At 42.4% G+C, this 22,192-nt stretch overlaps 1 protein-coding gene across 1 annotated transcript in view; it reads right to left on the bottom strand.

The window, feature by feature from the left end:
- LOC132887074 (nuclease EXOG, mitochondrial-like) overlaps positions 1–22,192 on the bottom strand; it is a 33,902-nt gene that overhangs the window by 5,686 nt on the left and 6,024 nt on the right. The window contains exons 2-5 of the mRNA XM_060922427.1: positions 16,546–16,695; positions 3,122–3,261; positions 2,811–2,887; positions 2,596–2,710 (exon numbers count right to left, since the gene is read on the bottom strand). Of these exons, the coding sequence (XP_060778410.1) occupies positions 2,596–2,710; positions 2,811–2,887; positions 3,122–3,261; positions 16,546–16,695 (482 nt within the window). The remainder of the gene's footprint in view (positions 1–2,595; positions 2,711–2,810; positions 2,888–3,121; positions 3,262–16,545; positions 16,696–22,192) is intronic.

Genomic DNA, 22,192 nt, shown 5'->3' with positions numbered 1-22,192 from the left:
CTGAGAAGCGGGTCCGTATCCTACAGCACGGACCCCGGTTACGGACCTCTGGCAACTCGTTCGTTCACAACAACAAACATAGTAGCAATTTTTGTCAACATTTATTTTCGCATTTCTCAGGAGAATAGCATTAATTTTACATCATGGATAGCGATAACGACAGTGTTCACAGCGAAAGCGAGTTTTACTACCCTGAGGAAGAAGAAATAAAAGAAAACATTTCAGGAGAAAGCTAAAAACCTCTAACTTGCTAACGCCGAGCAAAAACATGGCTGAATCCTGAAGGACTCCTATTTGTATAAATAGGGGACTACATAGGCGGCAAAATGTAGTTTTTTTCCTGCCATGGAAGTGCACTTGTATACCGAGGAGGAAGCAATTTGCATTACAGCCGTGAATGAGGATTCAAAATGGCGGCTCGGCTCGGTTTTCCCTTTCGGGTGCTCTCGTTTTCTGTTAGAATTTGGTAAAGAAAAAAATAAATATATTATTTACCAGCTTAAGGTCAGTCCGTATTGTGAAATACCGTGATCTCGGCCTTGAAAATACTGACCTCGGCCCAGAGGGCCTCGCTCAGTACTTTCAAGACCTCGGTCACGCAATTTCACGATACGGACCTCCCAGATGGTAAATGCTATATATTCATGATTACAAGAGATCAGCACCATTATTAAATATACCATTTTTAAAGGTATAAAAAAAGGAATTTTGAATTTAATGAACACAATTTACAGTAAAGTTGCATCCTATTTAAACACCAAGTAAACTACACATTTAACACTAATATACCCAAACTTACTCATCTCATGAGCTCGCATACTGATGAACCGCACAAACTCCCAATTGTTAACATCCAACCAGCTACTTGCTACTGTGCAGTTTAAATTAAACAGAGTGAAAGTATTTTGACCTGCTTAAATCTCCTTGTCCGACCACATCAAGGATATGGTAATGAGTGTTGAAGTATTGACAATAAGTCATTTATCATATTGTAATGCACCTTATTCTCCATATCATACTGCCCACCCCTACCCAAGACCTACAGTACCAGTCAAAAGTTTGGACACCCCACTCATTCATAGGTTTTTCTGTATTTTGACTATTTTCTACACTGAAGACGTCAAAACTGTGAAACAACATCTGGAACGTATATGGAATTATGTAGTAAACAAAAAAAAAAAAAAAAAGTGTTAAAAAAACAACATGTTTCATAGTTTAGATTCTTCAATGTAGCCAGCGTTTACCTTGACACTTCACACACTATTGGCATTATCTTAACCAGCTTCATGAGGTCGTCACCCGGAATGCTTTTCAATTAATAGGTACCTCGTCAAAAGGTAATTAGTGCAATTTCTTGCCTTCTTAATGCATTTGAGATCAAATAAATGGTAAATAATAAAAATACAGTAAATAGCCCTGTTCCACAACTGTAGTAATCCATATAATGTCAAGAACCGCTCAACTAAGTAAACAGAAACGACATCCATCATTACTTTAAGACATGAAGTGAAAAAGCTAGACGGCCTTTTGATTTCATAAAACCGGTGAAATTTAGTTCCCTCTGAAATTTGGTCATTGTGATATATGTTTATTTCTGTAATATCTCTCAAAAAATCAGGTCATTCTGTGGCTGGGAAGTTATTTAATTTGAGGGGATTCCTGAGCAAATAATGTGCATGAAATCGCTCACTTTGCGCAGTCAAGCAGACAGAGGAAGTCCATGTGCGCATGCGCAGATGGACTTCTTTTGGGTTTTACAGCAGCTGGCATCCACAGTGTTGCATTACTGCCATCTACAGGTTTACCTTTGACAGTTCCATTATCCTGTCGCTAAACGAACAGCTGGTCACACCAAGGTGCTCGCTGACCGTCGATATTTATTAGTTTGGTCCTGCGTTTCCTTTCCTTCGCAGCATAACGTCTTTTCTTCTCGCTTTCCGTTACCGTAAGTCGGTCTTTCACGTTTTATTCGCGTCCTCCATTTTCCTTTCTCGTTTCAAATTTGTATCCCACAATGCCTTGCACAAACAGGGAAAGCCCACTATGTGATGCATGTCGTAGTATCTTGAATTGGGTCATGGTGAAGCAGGAAAAAATAGTGGAGAATTTAGGGCCATGTGGCACTAAATTCATTAACTGTTCTATTTTTAAAAAAATAAAAATTGGAAGCCTGTGATTCAAATTCAGTAGCTTTCGGTCCACTAAACAAAAATAACTGGGTGTCGGGGAAAATTCTTTTTATGACCTAAACTTGAAAAATCTGAAAGGCAGTCTAGCTCTAAAAAAAAAAAAAAAAAAAAAAAAAAAAGAAAGAAAAACATTGAATTAGAAGCTGTGTCCAAATTTTTTGACTGATACTGCAAATGCAAAAACGTTTCCTGGTACACATTTGTAACTTTGTGCAAAACAACTGATACCAGTTTGACTTGTTCACCATTTAATTTGTACACAGACACTATTTGTGTAGTTAGTGTAACATCAACAAAACATAAGTAAAGAAAGAACAAAAAGTTCCTTTCCTAATTCATTTACTTTCCCATGACCCTGTACTGAGAGCTTACCATCTCTCTCACAGTGAGCCCCATGTTCATGTACCTGATAAGAGACGGTTTTCTTTTTATCCTCTCCTACTTGTGGAAGAGTCAGCGGGCCTGAAATTACCCACACGTCTCTGAACCTCTCTGTCAGCTCTCTGCAGTACATCTCCAACCTTAAAACAAGACGCATCTGTTATTACAAGGACTTTTTTTTATAAAAAAGAACCAATTTTACCTTTTTTTTTGCAGTTATAATCGGATATTGCTCATTACCTGTTCCAGAAACCGGCATTGTTTTCATAATTCTGTGGGATGATATTGGACAGATAGAACGTCTCGGCCATTGATTGCTGTTCAAAGATAAACTATTTAAACTGACATGATCAAGCACAAGCTATATTTGTGAGGCTGTGTATTTTGGAATATTGAACAATATTACATTTCATTAGGCTTTTATTCCTCTGTATATTAAACACTCTGTAACTGCAATATTGCTTGGTTGTAAAGGAAATAAATAATCTGATCTAGGCTGAGTTTGTTTGACAATCATTGAGAACAGTTTATGAGAATAAATGTTGCCTTGCCTCTGAAAATTTATTGTCGCCAGCTGGTGCCATGTGTCCTCGAGACCAGCCGCTGCCGAGGTAGTCTTCATTGTGTGCTGTGAACAGCTCTGGGACACTGGGGTCTGGCTTGAATTTGCAATGCTTTCTGTCTGCTTTTCCTAGTAAATTAAAGCAAGTGAACAATCAAATGAGAATTTTAATTTGCTTGCTTGTCAAATTTTTCCAGCATATCCACACTGGTTGCTCTCGCCATGCCTAGAAAAATTCTGGCTGTACTGCAGACACCTGTCCATCACACCCATGTATGGGTCTTCTCCAAGAAAGATCACAAAGTTGGAAGCACACAATTGTACAGAATGTACAATTACAATTTCCCTTCTAAAGGGCTCAAACACGTTCCAGCATGACAATGCCCTTGTGCACAAGAGCATACTCCAGGAAGACATGGTTTGCCAAGACTGGAATGGAAGAACTCAAATGACCTGCACACAGTCGTGACCTCAACCTCAATGAACATCTTTGGGATGAACTGGAACAACAACTGCACCCCAAACCTCCTCAACCAACATCAGCACCTGACCTTACTAATGCTCTTGGGGCTGAATAAGCACAAATCCCCACAGCCACGCTCCAAAATCTAGTGGAACGCCTTCCCTGAATAGGAAGGAGGACTAAATCTGGAATAGGATGTTCAACCAGCACATATGGTTGTGATGTTCAGGTGTCCACAAACTTCTGGCAATATACATCAGGGTTCTCCACTTTTCAAAAATAAAAGGTGGTGGTGGCGGTGAGGGTTTGGTGGCTGCCTAGGCCCCCAACAAGGTCCAGGGACAGAGCTCTGGTGGGGGCCAGGGGAAGCTGATGGACTTTGGGCTTTTTTTTTTTTACAGTGAAACTGGCCAATAAATGGATAGGAAATGTGAAATCATTGTTAAAATCATCTCATCTCATTATCTCTAGCCGCTTTATCCTGTTCTACAGGGTCGCAGGCAAGCTGGAGCCTATCCCAGCTGACTACGGGCGAAAGGCGGGGTACACCCTGGACAAGTCGCCAGGTCATCACAGGGCTGACACATAGACACAGACAACCATTCACACTCACATTCACACCTACGCTCAATTTAGAGTCACCAGTTAACCTAACCTGCATGTCTTTGGACTGTGGGGGAAACCGGAGCACCCGGAGGAAACCCACACAGACACGGGGAGAACATGCAAACTCCGCACAGAAAGGTCCTCGCCGGCCACAGGGCTCGAACCCGGACCTTCTTGCTGTGAGGCGACAGCACTAACCACTACACCACCGTGCCGCCCGTTGTTAAAATAATTTTACAAAAAATTAACACATTCTTTATGTACATATCTTTACTGTCAATGTGAAACTCATCTGACATTTCACTTGAGACTGATGCGCATCCCTGAATTAATTATTTTTTTTTCTGTGTGTGAAAAATAAATGAACTTCCATGCATAAACAAAATACCCAATTAAATGCATACGGCTGAAAGCATGGTGAACGCCCCAATTAGATTTTTATAAGGTGAAAGTAAATTTAGGACCTCAATGTTTCTTTTCAGTTAAAAAATAATCCCAACTGATTAACTTAACATGATGTACTAGTCATGTTGCATAATTTCTGAAAGTTTCAGCAGTCTATTGTCAAAAACAAAAATTTGGCAGCACTTTGAATACAGTACCGTTTACCCACTTTTGCATGTTACCAGTGGCCCTTTTTCTTTTGTGCATATTTTGTTTGATTCCTATGAGAACAATATTCAGCTGGCAGTCAACAGATGGCAGCAGTTATTTACTGTGCCCCCCAGCCCTTCAGCAGTGACCTCCGCTTGACCTCCCAGCATGCTGTGGCAGCAGCCATTTTGGCTGGAAGCATGTGCTCTGCTGTTACTCTTTTTCCCAGTTTTCAACAGCACTTGGTCCAAAGGCCTGGTAGGTAATCATTTATGTGATAATTTAACTTATTTTGCTACTTAAGTAAAGGTCTTATGTTTTTTTAATCAAATCAATGGGAAAAAAAGCAATTAATTTACAAATTGTTTGCCAAAATGCCATTTCTAAGATACCTGTTCAAATGTCTGTCCATTACGTCAACGACCATTTTTGGATCATTTTTATGGCTTTTATGAAAAATTTAAAAAACCCTCAAGTTTAGTAAATACTTTCTCCTTCTATTAATGCCCTTATACAATTGAAAAATGTGAAAACTACAGCTATTTTGTAAATAATACACAGGAGTGCAGGCCTAAATGTACATGTCTGTCCATTACATCAACACAAATGTGCAAATTGCCTTCTGACTGATATTCAGGCATCTGTTTTGTCAAAAATATAGTACTCCTCACATATTTTATGAGAAATCTGGATCATACTTACGAATGTTTATCACGCTACGTTCACACTGCAAGGCTTAATGCTCAATTCCGATTTTTTTGTGAAATCCAATTTTTTTGTGAGGTCGTTCACATTAACAAATATATGCGACTTGTATGTGATCCTCAGTATGAACGAAAAGCGACCTAAAAGTGTTCCGCATGCGCATTGCAGGATACGATGACGTCACACGCAGTGAGCATGGCCAGTGTTTACGGAAGTAAAACCGCCCGGTTGCGGTATGACCCATCCAATCTAGCTTGAATAGCTGCATCCCCCCAAATGGAAATCAGCTCCCTAACCTCTGCGTCCTTCCATTGAGAAGATTCAGAACCTTCACAGCCTGAAGCGTCCCTCGCATTGATGTCATGCGCAGGGGCGCAGATACGTTTTTTGAACTGGGGGGGACAAAAAACTGGGGGGGACAAAGCTGCCAGCAAACCAACCCCAACCCCGATATGCCTGTCAAACTTGTTGTGGGTTACCATAGCAACCAAGCTCGAGCTCGCAACCTGTGCAGTCTGCGCAGCTCAACCAACCGAATATCAGTCTTTGATTTGTTTTATGTGAATTGTTGCAACTATGTATACACTGCTGTGCACCTCAATAAACCGAATGGTAATTAGTCTTTTGATTTTTCCGCGAGGTTTGCCTTATGCAAAGTGGGGGGGACCGAACGAAGTGAATTTAAATCTGGGTGGGACGAATCCCACCCGTCCCACCCTCTATCTGCGCCCGTGATTATGCACCATGTTGTTGTAACTTTTTTTTGAGAGACCCGCCGCCTACTTCAGCGCAGAATAGTGATGTTTGTGGCTTGTTGATGACGTGTAAGTCAGATGAATGCGACCTGGCGGTTCAGACTGAAGTCGCATATGAAAAGAGCGGATAGGAATCGGAATTAGGACCACATATCCAAACGGCCTGGGTCGGATTTGAAAAAATCGGATCTGTGTCGTTCATATTGTCAATAAAAGATCGGATACAGGTCACATATGGGCGAAAAGATCGGATTTGAGTCACTTCAGCCTGCAGTGTGAACGTAGCCTCAGTTAGAAAAGCAGAGTTGGTAACAGTATGCGTATTTTTTGTTTAATATGCCAACAAAACTGGCTTGGAAGGCAAAATTTATTAATAAAACGGTGTATTTTTAAAGAACTTTGACACAACGATACATGCATACTCTCAATCCAATTCATTAAAAAATAGCTCTTTTGTGTGTAAAACCAAGTTACTTTAGTTTAAAACAGACCTGGGCATTTTACGGCCCGCATCCGGCCCTTTGGTTCATTCTGACCGGCCCGCGTAAGGTTAATTAGAAATTACAAAATAAACGTATTTTCTAATTTTACCTCATGCATGGACTGAATGTGCATTGCTTTTATTTTGAAGTTGTGTTCAACAAAAACGCAATGCGCACGACATGAAAATGACATGAAATCCCACGAAACCTAATCCCGCGATAACTACTTCCGTAATTTGTCCAGACCAACCACAAACTTGTACGTCATCCTTCAAACGGTCCAGCCAATCACATCGTGTGACGTCACCAGCAGGCGCCGGAGCCGATCTCCGGCGAAAAGCACCAAATGAGGTTATTAAACTACAAATGTGGGCATCATTATTATAATATGATGTATCTTGCTTGATATTTGGAGTAGAAAGACAATATTGTGATGTCTTTATTGTGTTTTGGGGTGAATGTGACTGAAAAAAAAAAAAAGGTACAAACGTTCACATTTTGTTAACCATTGTTTTGGGAAATTTGATTGAATAAATGAAATTTTTTGTAAGGCAACCTCGTTTTTTCCCCATACTCTTACCAGTCTTAGCAGCTTGTAAAAACAATGTTATTTACTGCTTTATATAAAGAAATACAATTAATATTATGCAGAATTTAGTTCAGCCTTTTGGTCCGGCCCTCCACAAAATTTTCTGTTTCTCATGTGGCCCCATGGAAAAAATAATTGCCCACCCCTGGTTTAAAAGAAAGACAAATCTTTGATAACACTAATAATTGGATTCATTTTTACTTTTAAAAGTACCAAAAATGTTAAAAAATATTTTTTTGACAAAAAAAAAAAAAAAATTTACTTGGTTTATATTACCGAATATGTTTGAAATTGGTATTTCATGTATATAATTGGTATTTCCAGGTCACTAAAGCAGCTTAGTCACATGTCTGACTCAGAAGATGCCATTCCTCTTGCACTATTGGCTAAAGGCCAATTTATGCTGACAACGCAGTCCTCGCAGATAGCGTCGCAGACAGTGTCTGCGTAGCCCCCCCACCTTCGCAGACGCTCTGCGCGCACCTCCCAAAAATTGTGACCACCGCAGAAGCCTCGCAGACAAGAGGGCTCTGATTGGTCCACTCTACATCCGCTGTACACGCACTTCCGCTTCCCTACTTTCCCGGTTTGGTTTGTTTTCACGACCGGCATTTTTAAAAACACGAGCGAAGATGGAGCAGCATGAAGAGCGGTTGACTGAGGAAGTACGGACATCTATACGACTCCAGTTCTAGTCATTATAAAAAAAAAAAGTTCTAGTCATTATAAGTAACCGGAGGATAAACACTCCACTAACCACACCCACCAACTACTCCTAGCGACTTCGCGCCCCCTTGCGTTGTGCCGGTGAATAACATCGCGCACGCCTATTATCCCTGCTCAACAATAAATTACAACTGTCTGCGAAAAGCTATCTGCGAAAGCCTTGTCGCACGAGCATGCAGAGGCCTTAAGAAAGAGAAGCGTCGAGAACAGTGGCGAACCAGTCAGAAGCGAAAGCGAGATGTGGAGAAGACTGAACTAAATGAAGCTAAACTGGCCAAAAAGAGGCTTGCAGAATCTGATCGTGTGAAAAAACGGATTGAAGAAAAGAAAGCTGAGGACCCAGATGACTTCAGAGAGAAGATGAGACTTGTGAAACAGAAATACCGGACCAACATGTCTGGTTACAAGCGGAGGTGGGTTCGACAGAAAGATGCCACAGCCAAGCAAGTAAAACGAGCTGAAGTCCGCATGAACGAGGACGAGGCAGAAACAAAAAGGGAACAGAACATTATGAAAGTAAAGATGTGGAGGACAAATAAAAGAACGCCATTAACACCTGAAACTTCACCCTCACCTACTGCATCAAACAGCACCAGCTCAGTCACTCGAGGAGGCAGGAAAAAAGGAACAAAACTGCGAAGAGTGCTGTCATCTAATGTTGCAAAAAATGACATAGCTGTCATAGCAGCCTGTGAAGAACTCACTCCATACTACCTGATGGTTGCCAGTGGACCTGCCTTGATCCTAGAGAAGGGCACCACGGATTCGTATGGCAACACCTTTGCTGGAGGCGCTAAAGTTGTCGAAGGAAATTACCTTGAGCTCCTGGCTAAGAGCAGCACAGTATATTTTAAAGAGAAGAAAACCACATGCTTTCACATAGGTTGCATAAGAGGCATATGCCCAGAACTGAAAAGGGAAAAGTGTACATTCCATGGCAAAACTAGACAGAACTCGACGCCAATGGCGTCGATGGGGATGCCTCCGCCCGGTAGACTACACGCCTTAAGTTGTGATTTGGGGATGGACATTTGACCTCACAGTAATCTTGACCTGGTGAAATTACTTGTATTAGCCTTGGAGATACTGTGTTCAAAAGGTTTTCGGACAGACGTTTGACCTCACAGTGACCTTGACCTTAGACCTTTTGATCTCAAAATCTAATCAGTTTATCTTTGTCCCCAAATGCACAAATGGTGAAAGTTTGGTGAAATTCCTTTCATCTGCCTTGGAGATATTGTGTTCACAAGGTTTTCGAACAGACTTTTGACCTCACAGTGACCTTGACCTTAGACCTTCTCATCTCATTATCTCTAGCCGCTTTATCCTGTTCTACAGGGTCGCAGGCAAACTGGAGCCTATCCCAGCTGACTACGGGCGAAAGGCGGGGTACACCCTGAACAAGTCGCCAGGTCATCACAGGTCAACCTTAGACCTTTTGATCTCAAAATCTAATCAGTTCATGTTTGTCCCAAAGCGCACAAATGGTGAAAGTTTGGTGAAATTCCTTTCATTAGCCTTTGAGATATCGCGTTCACAAGGTTTCGGGACGGACGCACGCACGCACACACACACGCACGGATGGACAACCCAAAAACATAATGCCTCCTGCACCTTACGGTGGCGGAGGCATAAAAATTAACGTCTATGAAGTGTCCTCAGATATCCATGAAATTCTGCTGAGTTTGGTGACATTCTCAATGCAGTGACTGGACAGTATCAAATGTGATAAAATTCACTTTCTTCGAGTATTAAGAAACTGTTTTATGCATATTTAGATCATTTTGAGTGAATATGAACACAGTTTTCAGCTCATATTCCTGTAAACCTGGCTCAACTGAAATGCGAAACCTTCTGTATTTGACCTGAATTGACACTACGAATATTTGTTTTGATTTATAAAATGTATATATTTCTGAAATCTACAAAACAGCTTTCATTTGGTATATTACACTTGTGTCGACTGTAATTTTCATTTTTAAGTCCTCAGGGGCCAAATTTTGGGGCGTTCACCATGCTTTCACCCATACGTTTTTTACAATACACAATGTTAATTGGGTGAAACCACTCCAATCCATGCACAAGCTGGTGTGCGTGCCCGAGACTGGCACTACAAAGCCACCCCGGCCTCCGTAGTCCGGGTCCTTTGACCCAGGAACCCGAAAATCCTGCAGTAAACAACCACAGTGAAGCAACGGGAAAATGCAGCTCTCGCCTACACGATCACAGATACGTAAAATAAAGGACCTGAATTTAACTAGTGTGTGTGTGTGCGTGTGTTATATGATTACTGTAACTGTGTATGGTCAGAAAAGATGATAGATAAGCGTAACTGTTGCACGATAACACTACAAACACCCGCAAAGTTATTTAGCTGCTGGCTAGCAGCTTCCAACATTACTATGTGTCAGTATAGGGTAACATGGTGCGATGTAGTGTAACGCAGGGATAGACCTTGTTAGGGTTTTGCTGGGAATCGAACCCGGATCGCTGGTGTAGTGATCCAGCAAACCCCCACTAGGCCACCAGGGGAATGACTCAAGTGCAGAGGCATGAGGCGAAAGTAGAGCATCAAAAAACAGTTTATTTACAATATATACACTATATACAATCCAGGGCAAAAAACAAAAAGTATAATCCAAAGGTTCAAAGTCCAAAAAATGAGAAAAGAAGAGGCCAAATGCAAAACGCTCAGAAGATCCAAAAGGGTAGAACAAATCCAAAGAAAACAAAATACCAAAAAAATACAAGAGCATAAGCAAGGTACACGGGAAAGAGGAAACAAACCATAGGTAGCACAAAGACTCCGTGACTAGGGACCAAACTGAGGGAGTATATATACACAAAACTAAATGGGAAACAGGTGACACTGATGAGGACAAACAGGCAATCAACACAAACACAAAACACAGGAACAGTGGCGGCCTCTAGAGGCCAAAACAGTCCCAGTCCTAACAGACCTCAATCTGCAGAGCTCTGGGTCACAATCTGTATGCAGCCGGCCGGATGGTTTTCTATTGCAGTCGCGTGGCCACTTCAGGTAGCCCCGTATGCATTCGTTTAATGGTCTTCTGCATGTTAAATAGTTACAAAATTATAATAAAGCGAATACTTTACGATTTATTTGGTGTATACTGATGAAGTTTCTTTTTTTTTTGGGCCAAGGGAAGGGCGGCGGGCCAGAATTATAACGTGGCGGTGCGCCACTTTAAAAGCGCCCGTGGAGAACACTGTACATTTCTACATATTTCATATGAGGGTGAGGACAGTAGAATGGTACAGTTACAAGAAACAGAGGTAGTCAAAGCAGAGGAGTTCAGATATCTGAAGTCGACTGTACAAAGTACTGGCGAGTGTGGATGAGAAGTGAAGAAGAAAGCGCAAGCAGGTTGGAATGGCTGGAGGAGAGGAGGATGTCAGGAGTGATTTGTGACAGAAGGTTGCCAGCAAGAGTGAAAGGAAAGGTGTACAAGACCGTAGTAAGAACAGTGATGTATGGTTTGGAGACAGTGGCACTGACAAAAAGACAGAAGGCTGAACTGGAGGTAGCAGAGCTGATGATGTTGAGATTCTCATTGGGAGTGACGAAGTTGGACAGGATGAGAAATGAGTATATTAGAGGGACAGCACATGTAGGACGGCTTGGAGACAAAGTGAGAGAGACGAGATTGAGATGGTTTGGGCACATACAGAGGAGAGATCCAGGGTATACTGGGAAAAGAATGCTGGAGATGGAGTTGCCAGGTAGAAGGAAAAGAGGAAAACCAAAGATGAGATTTATGGATGGGTTGAAGGAGGACATGAGGACGGTTGGTGCGACAGAAAACGATACAGAGGGCAAGACGAGATGGAGGGAAGGAGGGACATTATCCCCTGTGGCGACCCTGAACAGGAACAGCCGAAAGAAGACGACATTTCTACACGTTTGGACTGACAAAAACTGAAAATAAACAGTAGCTGTATATGCAAGTTTTTTTAAACTAGTTCTCCATATACTGTACATCAACTATCATCATTTAGTAGTTTACTAATGCCCAGGTCAGACGGCACGCTGCGACCTGTGATCAGTCAGGTGGCGACCGATCGCAGGTGGATGCAGGCGTTTTGCGTCAAATCCTTCGGTGTGGTCAGACGTATTGCAAGACGCAGAGTTTTTAAGGTGTTACGACAGGATGCAACCAGTCAGAAGCAGACGCTGCTAGACGCAGCGCACACAAAACCTTAAAAAAAAAAAAACCAAAAAACTACAAGGCCATAAGACTGCTCGCAAGTTGTTGTAAACTATTTGCAGGTGCAGTCTGCGTCTACCTGCGATGCATCGCAGCCATCTCTAAAGACTTGTCTTCCCCTGTGTCTAGCTACCACTACCTGCTTCAACCTGCGATTGGACGGTCAAGCGTTGCACGACCGCCTGCCTCTACATGCGTCAACCTGTTGTTTGCACCGACTGGAAGCGAATCGCAGCTGAAATGCGAACAGATCGTCATCCACTTGCGTCAACCTTCCTCTACTAAACACCCTCTGCAACACTTTGCCGTTATCTGCATCGTTGTGTGTCGACCCAAGACCAAGATTGTGTTATCGCAGGTAGACGCAAGTGGTTGAAAACTAGTTGCAGCCTGCCGTCTGACCTGGGTATAAGTTACGGTACTACATTTGGATGATTTTTGGCAGAGGTTTGTTTATGTTTTTCTGTTCCCCTATTTCTATCTAATAAATGAAACCTTTTTTGCTTTTATGTTCATTTCATTATTACACAGTGTGAAAATAAACCAAAGCGCAAATAAACCAAAACTTCAACTTCACTCTAATTGGGACTGGGTAAACAGATTGAGCCTGAATCCATGTGAAATGGATACTTTTGGTTCATTAGCAAACCAAAAGCACACTGGATGAGGGCTGTGTAGCAGGAACAGGGCTGCGAAATGGAAAAAATAAAGTCTGAGGGAAAAAAACGCAGGGGGTCTGAGAGGGCGCAGCTTTTACTGGTACTGATATAGCTCATCTCATTATCTCTAGCCGCTTTATCCTGTTCTACAGGGTCGCAGGCAAGCTGGAGCCTATCCCAGCTGACTACGGGCGAAAGGCGGGGTACACCCTGGACAAGTCGCCAGGTCATCACAGGGCTGACACATAGACACAGACAACCATTCACACCTACGGTCAATTTAGAGTCACCAGTTAACCTAACCTGCATGTCTTTGGACTGTGGGGGAAACCGGAGCACCCGGAGGAAACCCACGCGGACACGGGGAGAACATGCAAACTCCACACAGAAAGGCCCTCGCCGGCCACAGGGCTCGAACCCGGACCCTCTTGCTGTGAGGCGACAGCGCTAACCACTACACCACCGTGCCGCCCTGGTACTGATATATTTGGGAGCAAAATCCCTTAAGTCACATTATGTTCTTAATGCAAAATTAATCTTATATACGTGTGCATGTCTGATCATGCTAAGGCTATCGTGCTAAATGCATTTACACGACGATCAGCGTGGCAAATTAAAAATAAGTTATAACACAAACATTTCGTAAAAAGTATCATGCATGATCAACAGACAAATATGAAAACAAGATATAAATACCTGGTAATCTGTAATTTGACAGCTTTAATTTCACCAGTTCTGCGTGTTTCTTTCCCTGCACGTGATCAACCGAGCGTGTTCTTCCTCCCGATCCGTATTTTATATCCTGATGGCATAACGTGCAGTACGCCTTGCCTGGTTCCTTGATCTTTCGGATGTGTTCATAAAGATACTCATTTCCGACTTTAAATTCCAGCCACTGCCAATTCCACGGATTCTTGATACTGTTTTCCTTGTCTACTTTTTTCACATTGTCGTTATCGCCATCCTCCCTCTATACAATGTCTCTCTGCGACACATGCATACCGAAAATAATCTTTTATCATCACTGAATTGCAAGCTATACTGTCAGCACGTGTTTGAAAAGAGTAACCTGAAAATGGTAAGAAAGAAATGGCGCCGTGTCGTAAAACGGTCTACGATGTCGTAAAATACAGAGACATCTGGCATTAGAGTCCCCCCCATCCAGTAAACAATGTACTCGTCGGCGATTATGGTCCTCAACCATTAGCAGAGTACCCCCACCCCCTACATTTTTTTTTTCAAAAATACACAATTTACAAAAATGGTATTTTTGCAATCAAATCCACGGAATTCCACAAATCCACGGATTTTTCACAGTCCTGCAGGAAACAAGGCTGAAAATGAACTGCTCAAAAACGTAAGCATGGAGAACACAAAAGTGGTGCGAAATACATTATTAAATAATAAAACAAGGTCAACTGTGAGCTACTGCTCATTTACGTATCCCCCCGCTCTCGCTTAAATCAGAATGCAAGCAATCGAAGGAACAGGACACTTATTATAAATGTTGACTCCAACAAATAATGAACCCTGAAACAAGTAAGTAAAGAGCAGTGTCTCTCCCCAGGGATTTCAAACAGCATCCTGGTAAACTGGCATTTTGAAATAGTATTTTGCTTCTTGAAATGGCGCCAAAATCCACGCTATATGTTTCATAAATACATTCAGTCGGTAAACAGGAAGTCGATGTGCGACAGACCTGAAAACGGTACACACGGTATAGAACCCCAAGCTGAACCTCGGCACCAAATATCAAGTGGTTGTGATTTGTAGTTGCTGGGAAAAACGTTACGAAAATTTTGTAAATCCACGCTATATGTTTTGTAAATACATTCAGTCGGAAAACAGGAAGTCAGTGAGAGACAGACCTGAAAACAGCATATAGGGTATAGAACCCCAAGCTGAAGCTCGGTACCAAATATGAAGTGGTTGTGATTTGTAGCTGCTGAGAAAAATGTGAGGAAAATTTTGTAATGCCACGCTATATGTTTCGTAAATACATTCAGCCGGTAAACAGGAAGTCGATGTGCGACAGACCTGAAAACGGTACACACGGTATAGAACCCCAAGCTGAAGCTCGGCACCAAATATCAAGTGGTGGTGATTTGTAGTTGCTGAGAAAAATGTGAGGAAAATTTTGTAAATCCACGCTATATGTTTCGTAAATACATTCAGCCGGTAAACAGGAAGTTGATGTGCGACAGACCTGAAAACGGTACACACGGTATAGAACCCCAAGCTGAAGCTCGGCACCAAATATCAAGTGGTGGTGATTTGTAGTTGCTGAGAAAAATGTGAGGAAAATTTTGTAAATCCACGCTATATGTTTCGTAAATACATTCAGCCGGTAAACAGGAAGTTGATGTGCGACAGACCTGAAAACGGTACACACGGTATAGAACCCCAAGCTGAAGCTCGGCACCAAATATCAAGTGGTGGTGATTTGTAGCTGCTGAGAAAAATGTGAGGAAAATTTTGTAATGCCACGCTATATGTTTCGTAAATACATTCAGCCGGTAAACAGGAAGTCGATGTGCGACAGACCTGAAAACGGTACACACGGTATAGAACCCCAAGCTGAAGCTCGGCACCAAATATCAAGTGGTGGTGATTTGTAGTTGCTGAGAAAAATGTGAGGAAAATTTTGTAAATCCACGCTATATGTTTCGTAAATACATTCAGCCGGTAAACAGGAAGTCGATGTGCGACAGACCTGAAAACGGCATACACGGTATAGAACCCCAAGCTGAAGTTTGGTACCAAGTGGCTATGATTTGTGGCTGCTGAGAAAAAGGGTGTTTCGGACAGAAGGAGATACGGACAGGCAGAGGTAAACCGGTATACCCCCGCTAATAAATGACAAGTTTGAAGGATTTTGAATACTGTTCCCAGGATTTATGTTCTTAGGTCCACATTGTATTTCTGCAGCAATTTTGCTGTGTCCTTTGGCTCACAGATCAGTTGAACAGGCTTCTTGGGTTGATTTAGGATCAAATCTCTTACTCTCAAGTTCATTTAAAACCAGATTAGACCGGTTCACTCAGGCAGTCTTGTAGCATCTGTTTTGATGCGATTGCTGTGTTGTTCTCATTTGCCTGAACAAACCACACTCGCTCTAAAGTCTCACCAGGGTTCAATTCAAACTGCCCATGTGAAAGACCCCCAAGTGGTGCAGTGCAGGTGAAACTGCGCTAATAAACTAAACTGCTGCCGAAAGAAAGACTTCACTAGTGATGTTTTACATAAAGACCGTCACTGTTCTGAGCGCATTTGGTGCAAACAGCAGCGACAAACTTAAGCGAGTTTTAAAGAAAGAAGACGGGACGTTTCTTCAGTGGTCCAGACGGATCTTTGTATTTGCTTCGCACGACCATTTCCATTTATTTAGATTTTTGTTCATGTTAATCCTTCAAGTATAATCAGACTTGAATGCATCAAGGCTTTAATTCAATTAGAAACAGTTCAAATTCATCGGGTTTTCTGACGTCCAGACTGTAGGAAGTGTTTCTGGACACGCTGAAAGATGTTTTACAGCGCCAAGGTGTCCGTATCCATGCTTCAGAGCACTCCCTTTAAAATCAGGAGGGAAAAAATAAGAAATTTACCAAGTAGTTTTTCATCAGACAGGTGTTCAGCAACCCATCTTGGTATCCTTCGGCTCTGATCATACGACAAGATGTGGTTGGTGTAGTATCTGGTCTCAGTGCCATCCAGAGGGAGTCCATAGAGCTTAATGAGGCTCTGTGCTGCACTCTCTGAGGAGAGAAAACACACACTTATTGGCCATGCAAGATCTCACGTAGAGTTGCTCATACTCACAGACGTGTTTGTCAAACATTGGCTGGATCCCAAAAACTCCTTTTATAAAAGCACTACAGCATGTAGAGCGGCAGCTACAATTACTGACAGTCCGTAATTATCGACACCTTTTCAGATTTACCAATAAAAAAAAAAATAAAAAAAACCACAATTTTACAAAGGTGAGTTTCAGTTAAAACAGTTATTATTGGTTAATTAATTAACCGGAAGACCCTCCTCGCACTTTGATCTTGTCGTCTGACACAGCTCGTTACCTGAGATGGAATTTTTTTTTAGCACGATCAGCAATTTAAGGAAAACCCAGACGTTATCATCGCAGGTAAGCATGGTGGAAAGATCATGGACATGTTTTTACTGATCAAATTCACCGATATTTCATGATCTCCTTGTCAAAACCTACTCTGTTTCTTACTCTTTCATGTGACAGTCACCACTTTGTATCCAAAGGCAGGGCTCGACATAAGCACTTGCCCGATGGCCCTGCGGTGTTTTTTACGTCTTTCGGGCCAGTTCGGGCCACTAAATTTGGCCAAACAGTGGCCCGGGCGGGCCAGTACGTTTTCGATACAAATAAAATTTTATTACTCATATTTTACCCAGGGCGGCACGGTGGTGTAGTGGTTAGCGCTGTCGCCTCACAGCAAGAAGGTCCTGGGTTCGAGCCCCGGGGCCGGCGAGGGCCTTTCTGTGCGGAGTTTGCATGTTCTCCCCGTGTCCGCGTGGGTTTCCTCCGGGTGCTCCGGTTTCCCCCACAGTCCAAAGACATGCAGGTTAGGTTAACTGGTGACTCTAAATTGAGCGTAGGTGTGAATGTGAGTGTGAATGGTTGTCTGTGTCTATGTGTCAGCCCTGTGATGACCTGGCGACTTGTCCAGGGTGTACCCCGCCTTTCGCCCGTAGTCAGCTGGGATAGGCTCCAGCTTGCCTGCGACCCTGTAGAAGGATAAAGCGGCTAGAGATAATGAGATGTGATGTGATATTCTACCCAGAATTGTGAAGAAATTGTTCGTAAAATGCACCTTTTCGATACGAGGTCCGTCATCTTTGTTTTCGTCACGCTCCGCTCCGCGGCAGGAGTGTGTCATCTTCGTGCATCTTTGGAGATGTTCGGAAGCGTCATTTTGGCGGGAAAATAGCATCTCATAGACGAAGACGGTTGCGGCAAGGAGACCATCAGAACGGTGAAATTCAACTAGAAATATGTTCAAACTCCATGCTCCCCAACCTGGCCAAAGGCCAGGTAAACAGTTTAAATACGATCGTGCATAAATTAACTATCGGGTGTTAACGAACGGCTTCATTTTGAACTCGGCAGCCAATCAGAGCGCGCGACGTCACGCTCGGTTTACAACTCGCCAAATCGTAAAACAGCATTTCGACACACGCACTTTAGCTTCAGATGGTGTAAAATTGTTCAGACTTTGTGTATTAATATCAAAATTTCAGGATACACTGCCAAGAAATATGGCTCAACTTTTAGTGATTAAAGAATGAAGTATAAATGTTGGTTGCTATGACTGAAATAGAAGAACAGATAAAAATAATGTGGTAAATTAGATTTGATCCCATATATTATTCAAATATCCAAAGATGATTAAACCTATCAAAATAGCCAAACTAGGTCTACATTAGTTCATTACAACAAAAATAACTATTCTGACCCTCTCTGGTACAATCAGACCATGCTAAACCCAGTATTAGTCTGGCTAACGCAACTTCAAAGCTCTGCAAGCATTGGTCTGGCAAAGATATTAAACCCAACCGTTTCCCAAAGCGCGTGGTTGACCCGCCTCCCTGAAATGCCTCAGTTTGCTACTGGTCGAAGCCAGAAAAGGCTGTGACGAAGCTTAAACCAATCACATCACTCTTTCCTCTGATGTATGTGACGCGACGGAAACTGCTTGAGTAACAGGAAGAAGATAAAAACCTCCAGGGCTGCTCTTTGCTCCGTTTTCAATGAGAACTTCCTCTTGAATGCTTTCAATACAGCATCCACCGCTGTGTCAAAGGCTTGCCGCTGCTCCATGTTCGTAATGTTCCTAGTGAATGAAGCGCTTCCGGCATAGATTCTGTAAACAATCTATGGCTTCCGGTCGCAGTTCTACTACGTCACTGCCTTGAACACGCCTCTACCCAGGGCCGTTGGAGATGCTCAAAGTTGATTGGCTCCTGATTTTTCGGGAGCTTGGAAGAGCTGGAGATAGCTTGCCTTGCCAGACTAAGTTCGCAACAGGCCCCCGTGTTGCGTCACACTTAGGATGGGCGGGCCCAGGCTAACCCAGTATACCCCCAGTTGCTAGGGTATCTGCTGTTGCCATGGCAACGGTTTATGCAAATGAGCTGAATTTGCAAAAATGTACTACTAGTTCCCCCAAGGACATATCCTGAAAATTTGGTGTTTATATCTTGTCTTATTAAAAAAAATACAACATTTTACCCCTTTTTGGCTCACCTGAGCATACCTGTTAATTAGCTAATTAACAGGTAATTAGGGTTATAAATCACCCCCCGAGCAGGTAAGGCTTTGAAAAAAATCTCACTAGATTATTCCCCAAAGTCCACCCTTTCAGGAAATGTATGGTTTGTCAATGATTCTCATGATATTTTATTAATTAAGAAATAAAACTTCATGGGCAATAAAAATGCCCATTTAAATCCAGCATGATAAGGGTTAGTACCGTATGCCACCCTCACCTTTCATCCAGACTTGGGACTGGCCTGTGTGTCTCTTGTGGCTATTATATAAAGGTGTATTTAAAAAGTTCATTGTACTTCTATTTCTATAAGAATATCTACAGTGGTGAGAATTCAATATCTACAATGTTGAGAATATATGAGCCAAAGTTGAAACCATGACAAAAAAGGAAAATATGTCTCCATCACACAGGGTGGGTTACAGGCAAAGCTTATTCTATAAACAAGTTAGTTGCATGGTGAGGCAAAACTTAGCTTATTCTAAAACTTAAACCTAGGTCACAACCGGACGTACGATTTTTTGGCCATGCGATTTTTGGTGTTTCCCAAATCGCTGCGTTTTTTTTTGTTCGTGGAGAAAGACGCACGTTGGCCGTAAGTTTGTCTTGCAACCTGAAAAAAACGTAAGCGCCCGTAGAGTTTGACATGACAAAGAACCTCTGCAGCCAGTCTGCAGCTCGAAAATCAGCACGTCACACGCGCGCCCTCCGTGCGTTCCTTGCGTTTTTTGCACGGAGACCGGCCGTAGGAGCACATACGGCCGGTTGTGACCTAGGCATTATACAAACAATTGTTAATGTAAAACAGTAATCAACAGCATGTGTTAAACGAACAGAGAACAAGAACAAAGGAAATTTTTAAATGTAACTAAGAAATTGATAGAACAAGAAATGCAAACAATAAAATATAAATGTGAACAAACAATAAAGATATAATAATGTTAGCAAAATACGAATAATCTTATTTTCATTAATTTCACCTTAAAAATGCACCAGAATGCACGAATATGAATTGAAAATCAAAATTTTCCGGGGGAAGGCCCCCGGACTCCCCTCTTTGTGCAAGCACCTGCAGTGCTTGCAGCGTGGTTCGGGTACCACGCGCATTCGGGCCACCACATTTTCCATTTGGGCCAGTAACTTTTCAATTCCACTGGCCCAATGGGCCACCAGTGGTAAATGTCTAAGCCTGAAAGGCGTGTTTGAGAAGTCACGTGAAGTGTCGATAATAGTGATCGCTTTCACCAGTGTCCACCATTATCGACACCCTGTGGAATTAAAGGACGTTTACAACTGTTATAGAACGTGAGGGAAATTTAATGGATGAACAGTATTATTCTCTGTGTTTCTGTATGTTGAACTAAAGTGGCATATGCCGCTTTTCCACTACAAACGCGGCTGAGTCGGGCTGAGCCGTGCCGTGCTGAGTTGGGCTGAGTCGAGCTGAGTGGGGCTGTTGGAGTTGCATTTCAACTACAACCGGGCTGAACCGTGCTGGCTGGAAGTGGGTGGACACATTGGGTGGAGTTAGCGAAAGTGGGTGGACGTCACGTGATGTCGTTAAGCAGCGCAAACAGTGACATCAGTGATCTTTTAAGCGGTAGTCTCACGACCCGAATAGTAAACAATAAACATGGAGTCGTTAGTGTTGTTGGTCTTGGTGCTGTGGCTTGTTGTCACCGACAACGCCAACAGATACTGGCAAGAGCGTATAGATGAGGCGAGGCACATAAGGCTTCAGAAATTCTCGTAATTCTTCTTCTTCCGGGTTTACGGTGTTTATAGATCCCAGCGTGCTCGCGGGGCGTGTGAGGACACTCCTCCTCACCAATCAGTGCACAGGGGAGTGTCTGCTCACGCCCCCAGCCTCACTCGGCTCGGTTTGGCTTCAGCCCCACTCCAAAACCGTGCGAGTTTTAGGGGCTAAGCAGGGCTGAAGCGAGCCGAGTCGTGCTGTCCTTTGGTAGTCGAAACGCGAGCCGTGTCGGGCTGAAGTGAGCTGAAGTGAGCTGAAAAAGGGTAGTGGAAAAGGGCCATAAGTTACTGAGAAGAGATGTTTTTCCACATGCTGTAATCGCTTTTCTGTGGCCTTGTAGCCCAGGAGTAATAGGGTTATACCCGGAACAAATTAGTAACAAGCTGAAAATTTCAGAATATGTTCAGAGTACCTTTAGGAATAACATACTAAAAGTCCCCGGAAATCCCCCTTGTGCTCTCTGAGAAATTCAAGATGGCGTCCAAAATGGCTGCCAAATGGAGATCTGCCCATATCTCAGGCCCAAAACAAAATATTAATGCAATTAAAAGGTCAGAATATATGTTTTGTAGGGTAGGAGAGTAAATTCCAACATGTGTGTATTAATTACATTGTGTATTAACATTATATAATAACAATGTACACATTATTATAACAGTATATTTGTGTATAGTGTGGATCCATTGGTTACTCATTCACTCCGTATCATCCTATTCTGTTCACAAAACAACAAACACAATTACTAGGGGTTGGAGCACTTATTTTCATTAATATTAATTAAAGCAAATTGGTGGTGTAAAATGAAAAATGGCATGTTAAAAGGTCATGCTGAGTTCAGTCATTTTCAAAAGGTCATGCTGAGTTTAGTCATTTTTTGTCCGAACACACTGGCATTGCTAGTAGTAAAGACTGGCGCTAGAAACTCAAAGATTAATTTTTTTCCACCCTTAAACAAGCTTGAATAAATTCCCTACTTCATTGATGGTGCAACAAAGGTCCAAGCATTACAACTGAGGCACTGAGAAGTGTTTAAGTCTACTCATTGTTTATAAGCAAGAGCTTTTCTTGAGGCAGACCTTTTTGTCATGAAAGTCGCCGGAATGTTGAAGAAGTGTCCTGAAATAGCTTGCCATTGTAGTTTTAGAAGATAGAGTTCTCAAACTTAATTTCCCTTTAATATTTTATCAAAGCTTAAAGATGTAC

The sequence above is a fragment of the Neoarius graeffei genome, chromosome 5, assembly GCF_027579695.1.
Source record: "Neoarius graeffei isolate fNeoGra1 chromosome 5, fNeoGra1.pri, whole genome shotgun sequence".
NCBI lineage: Eukaryota > Metazoa > Chordata > Actinopteri > Siluriformes > Ariidae > Neoarius > Neoarius graeffei.
This window is presented reverse-complemented; position numbering and strand designations above follow the sequence as displayed.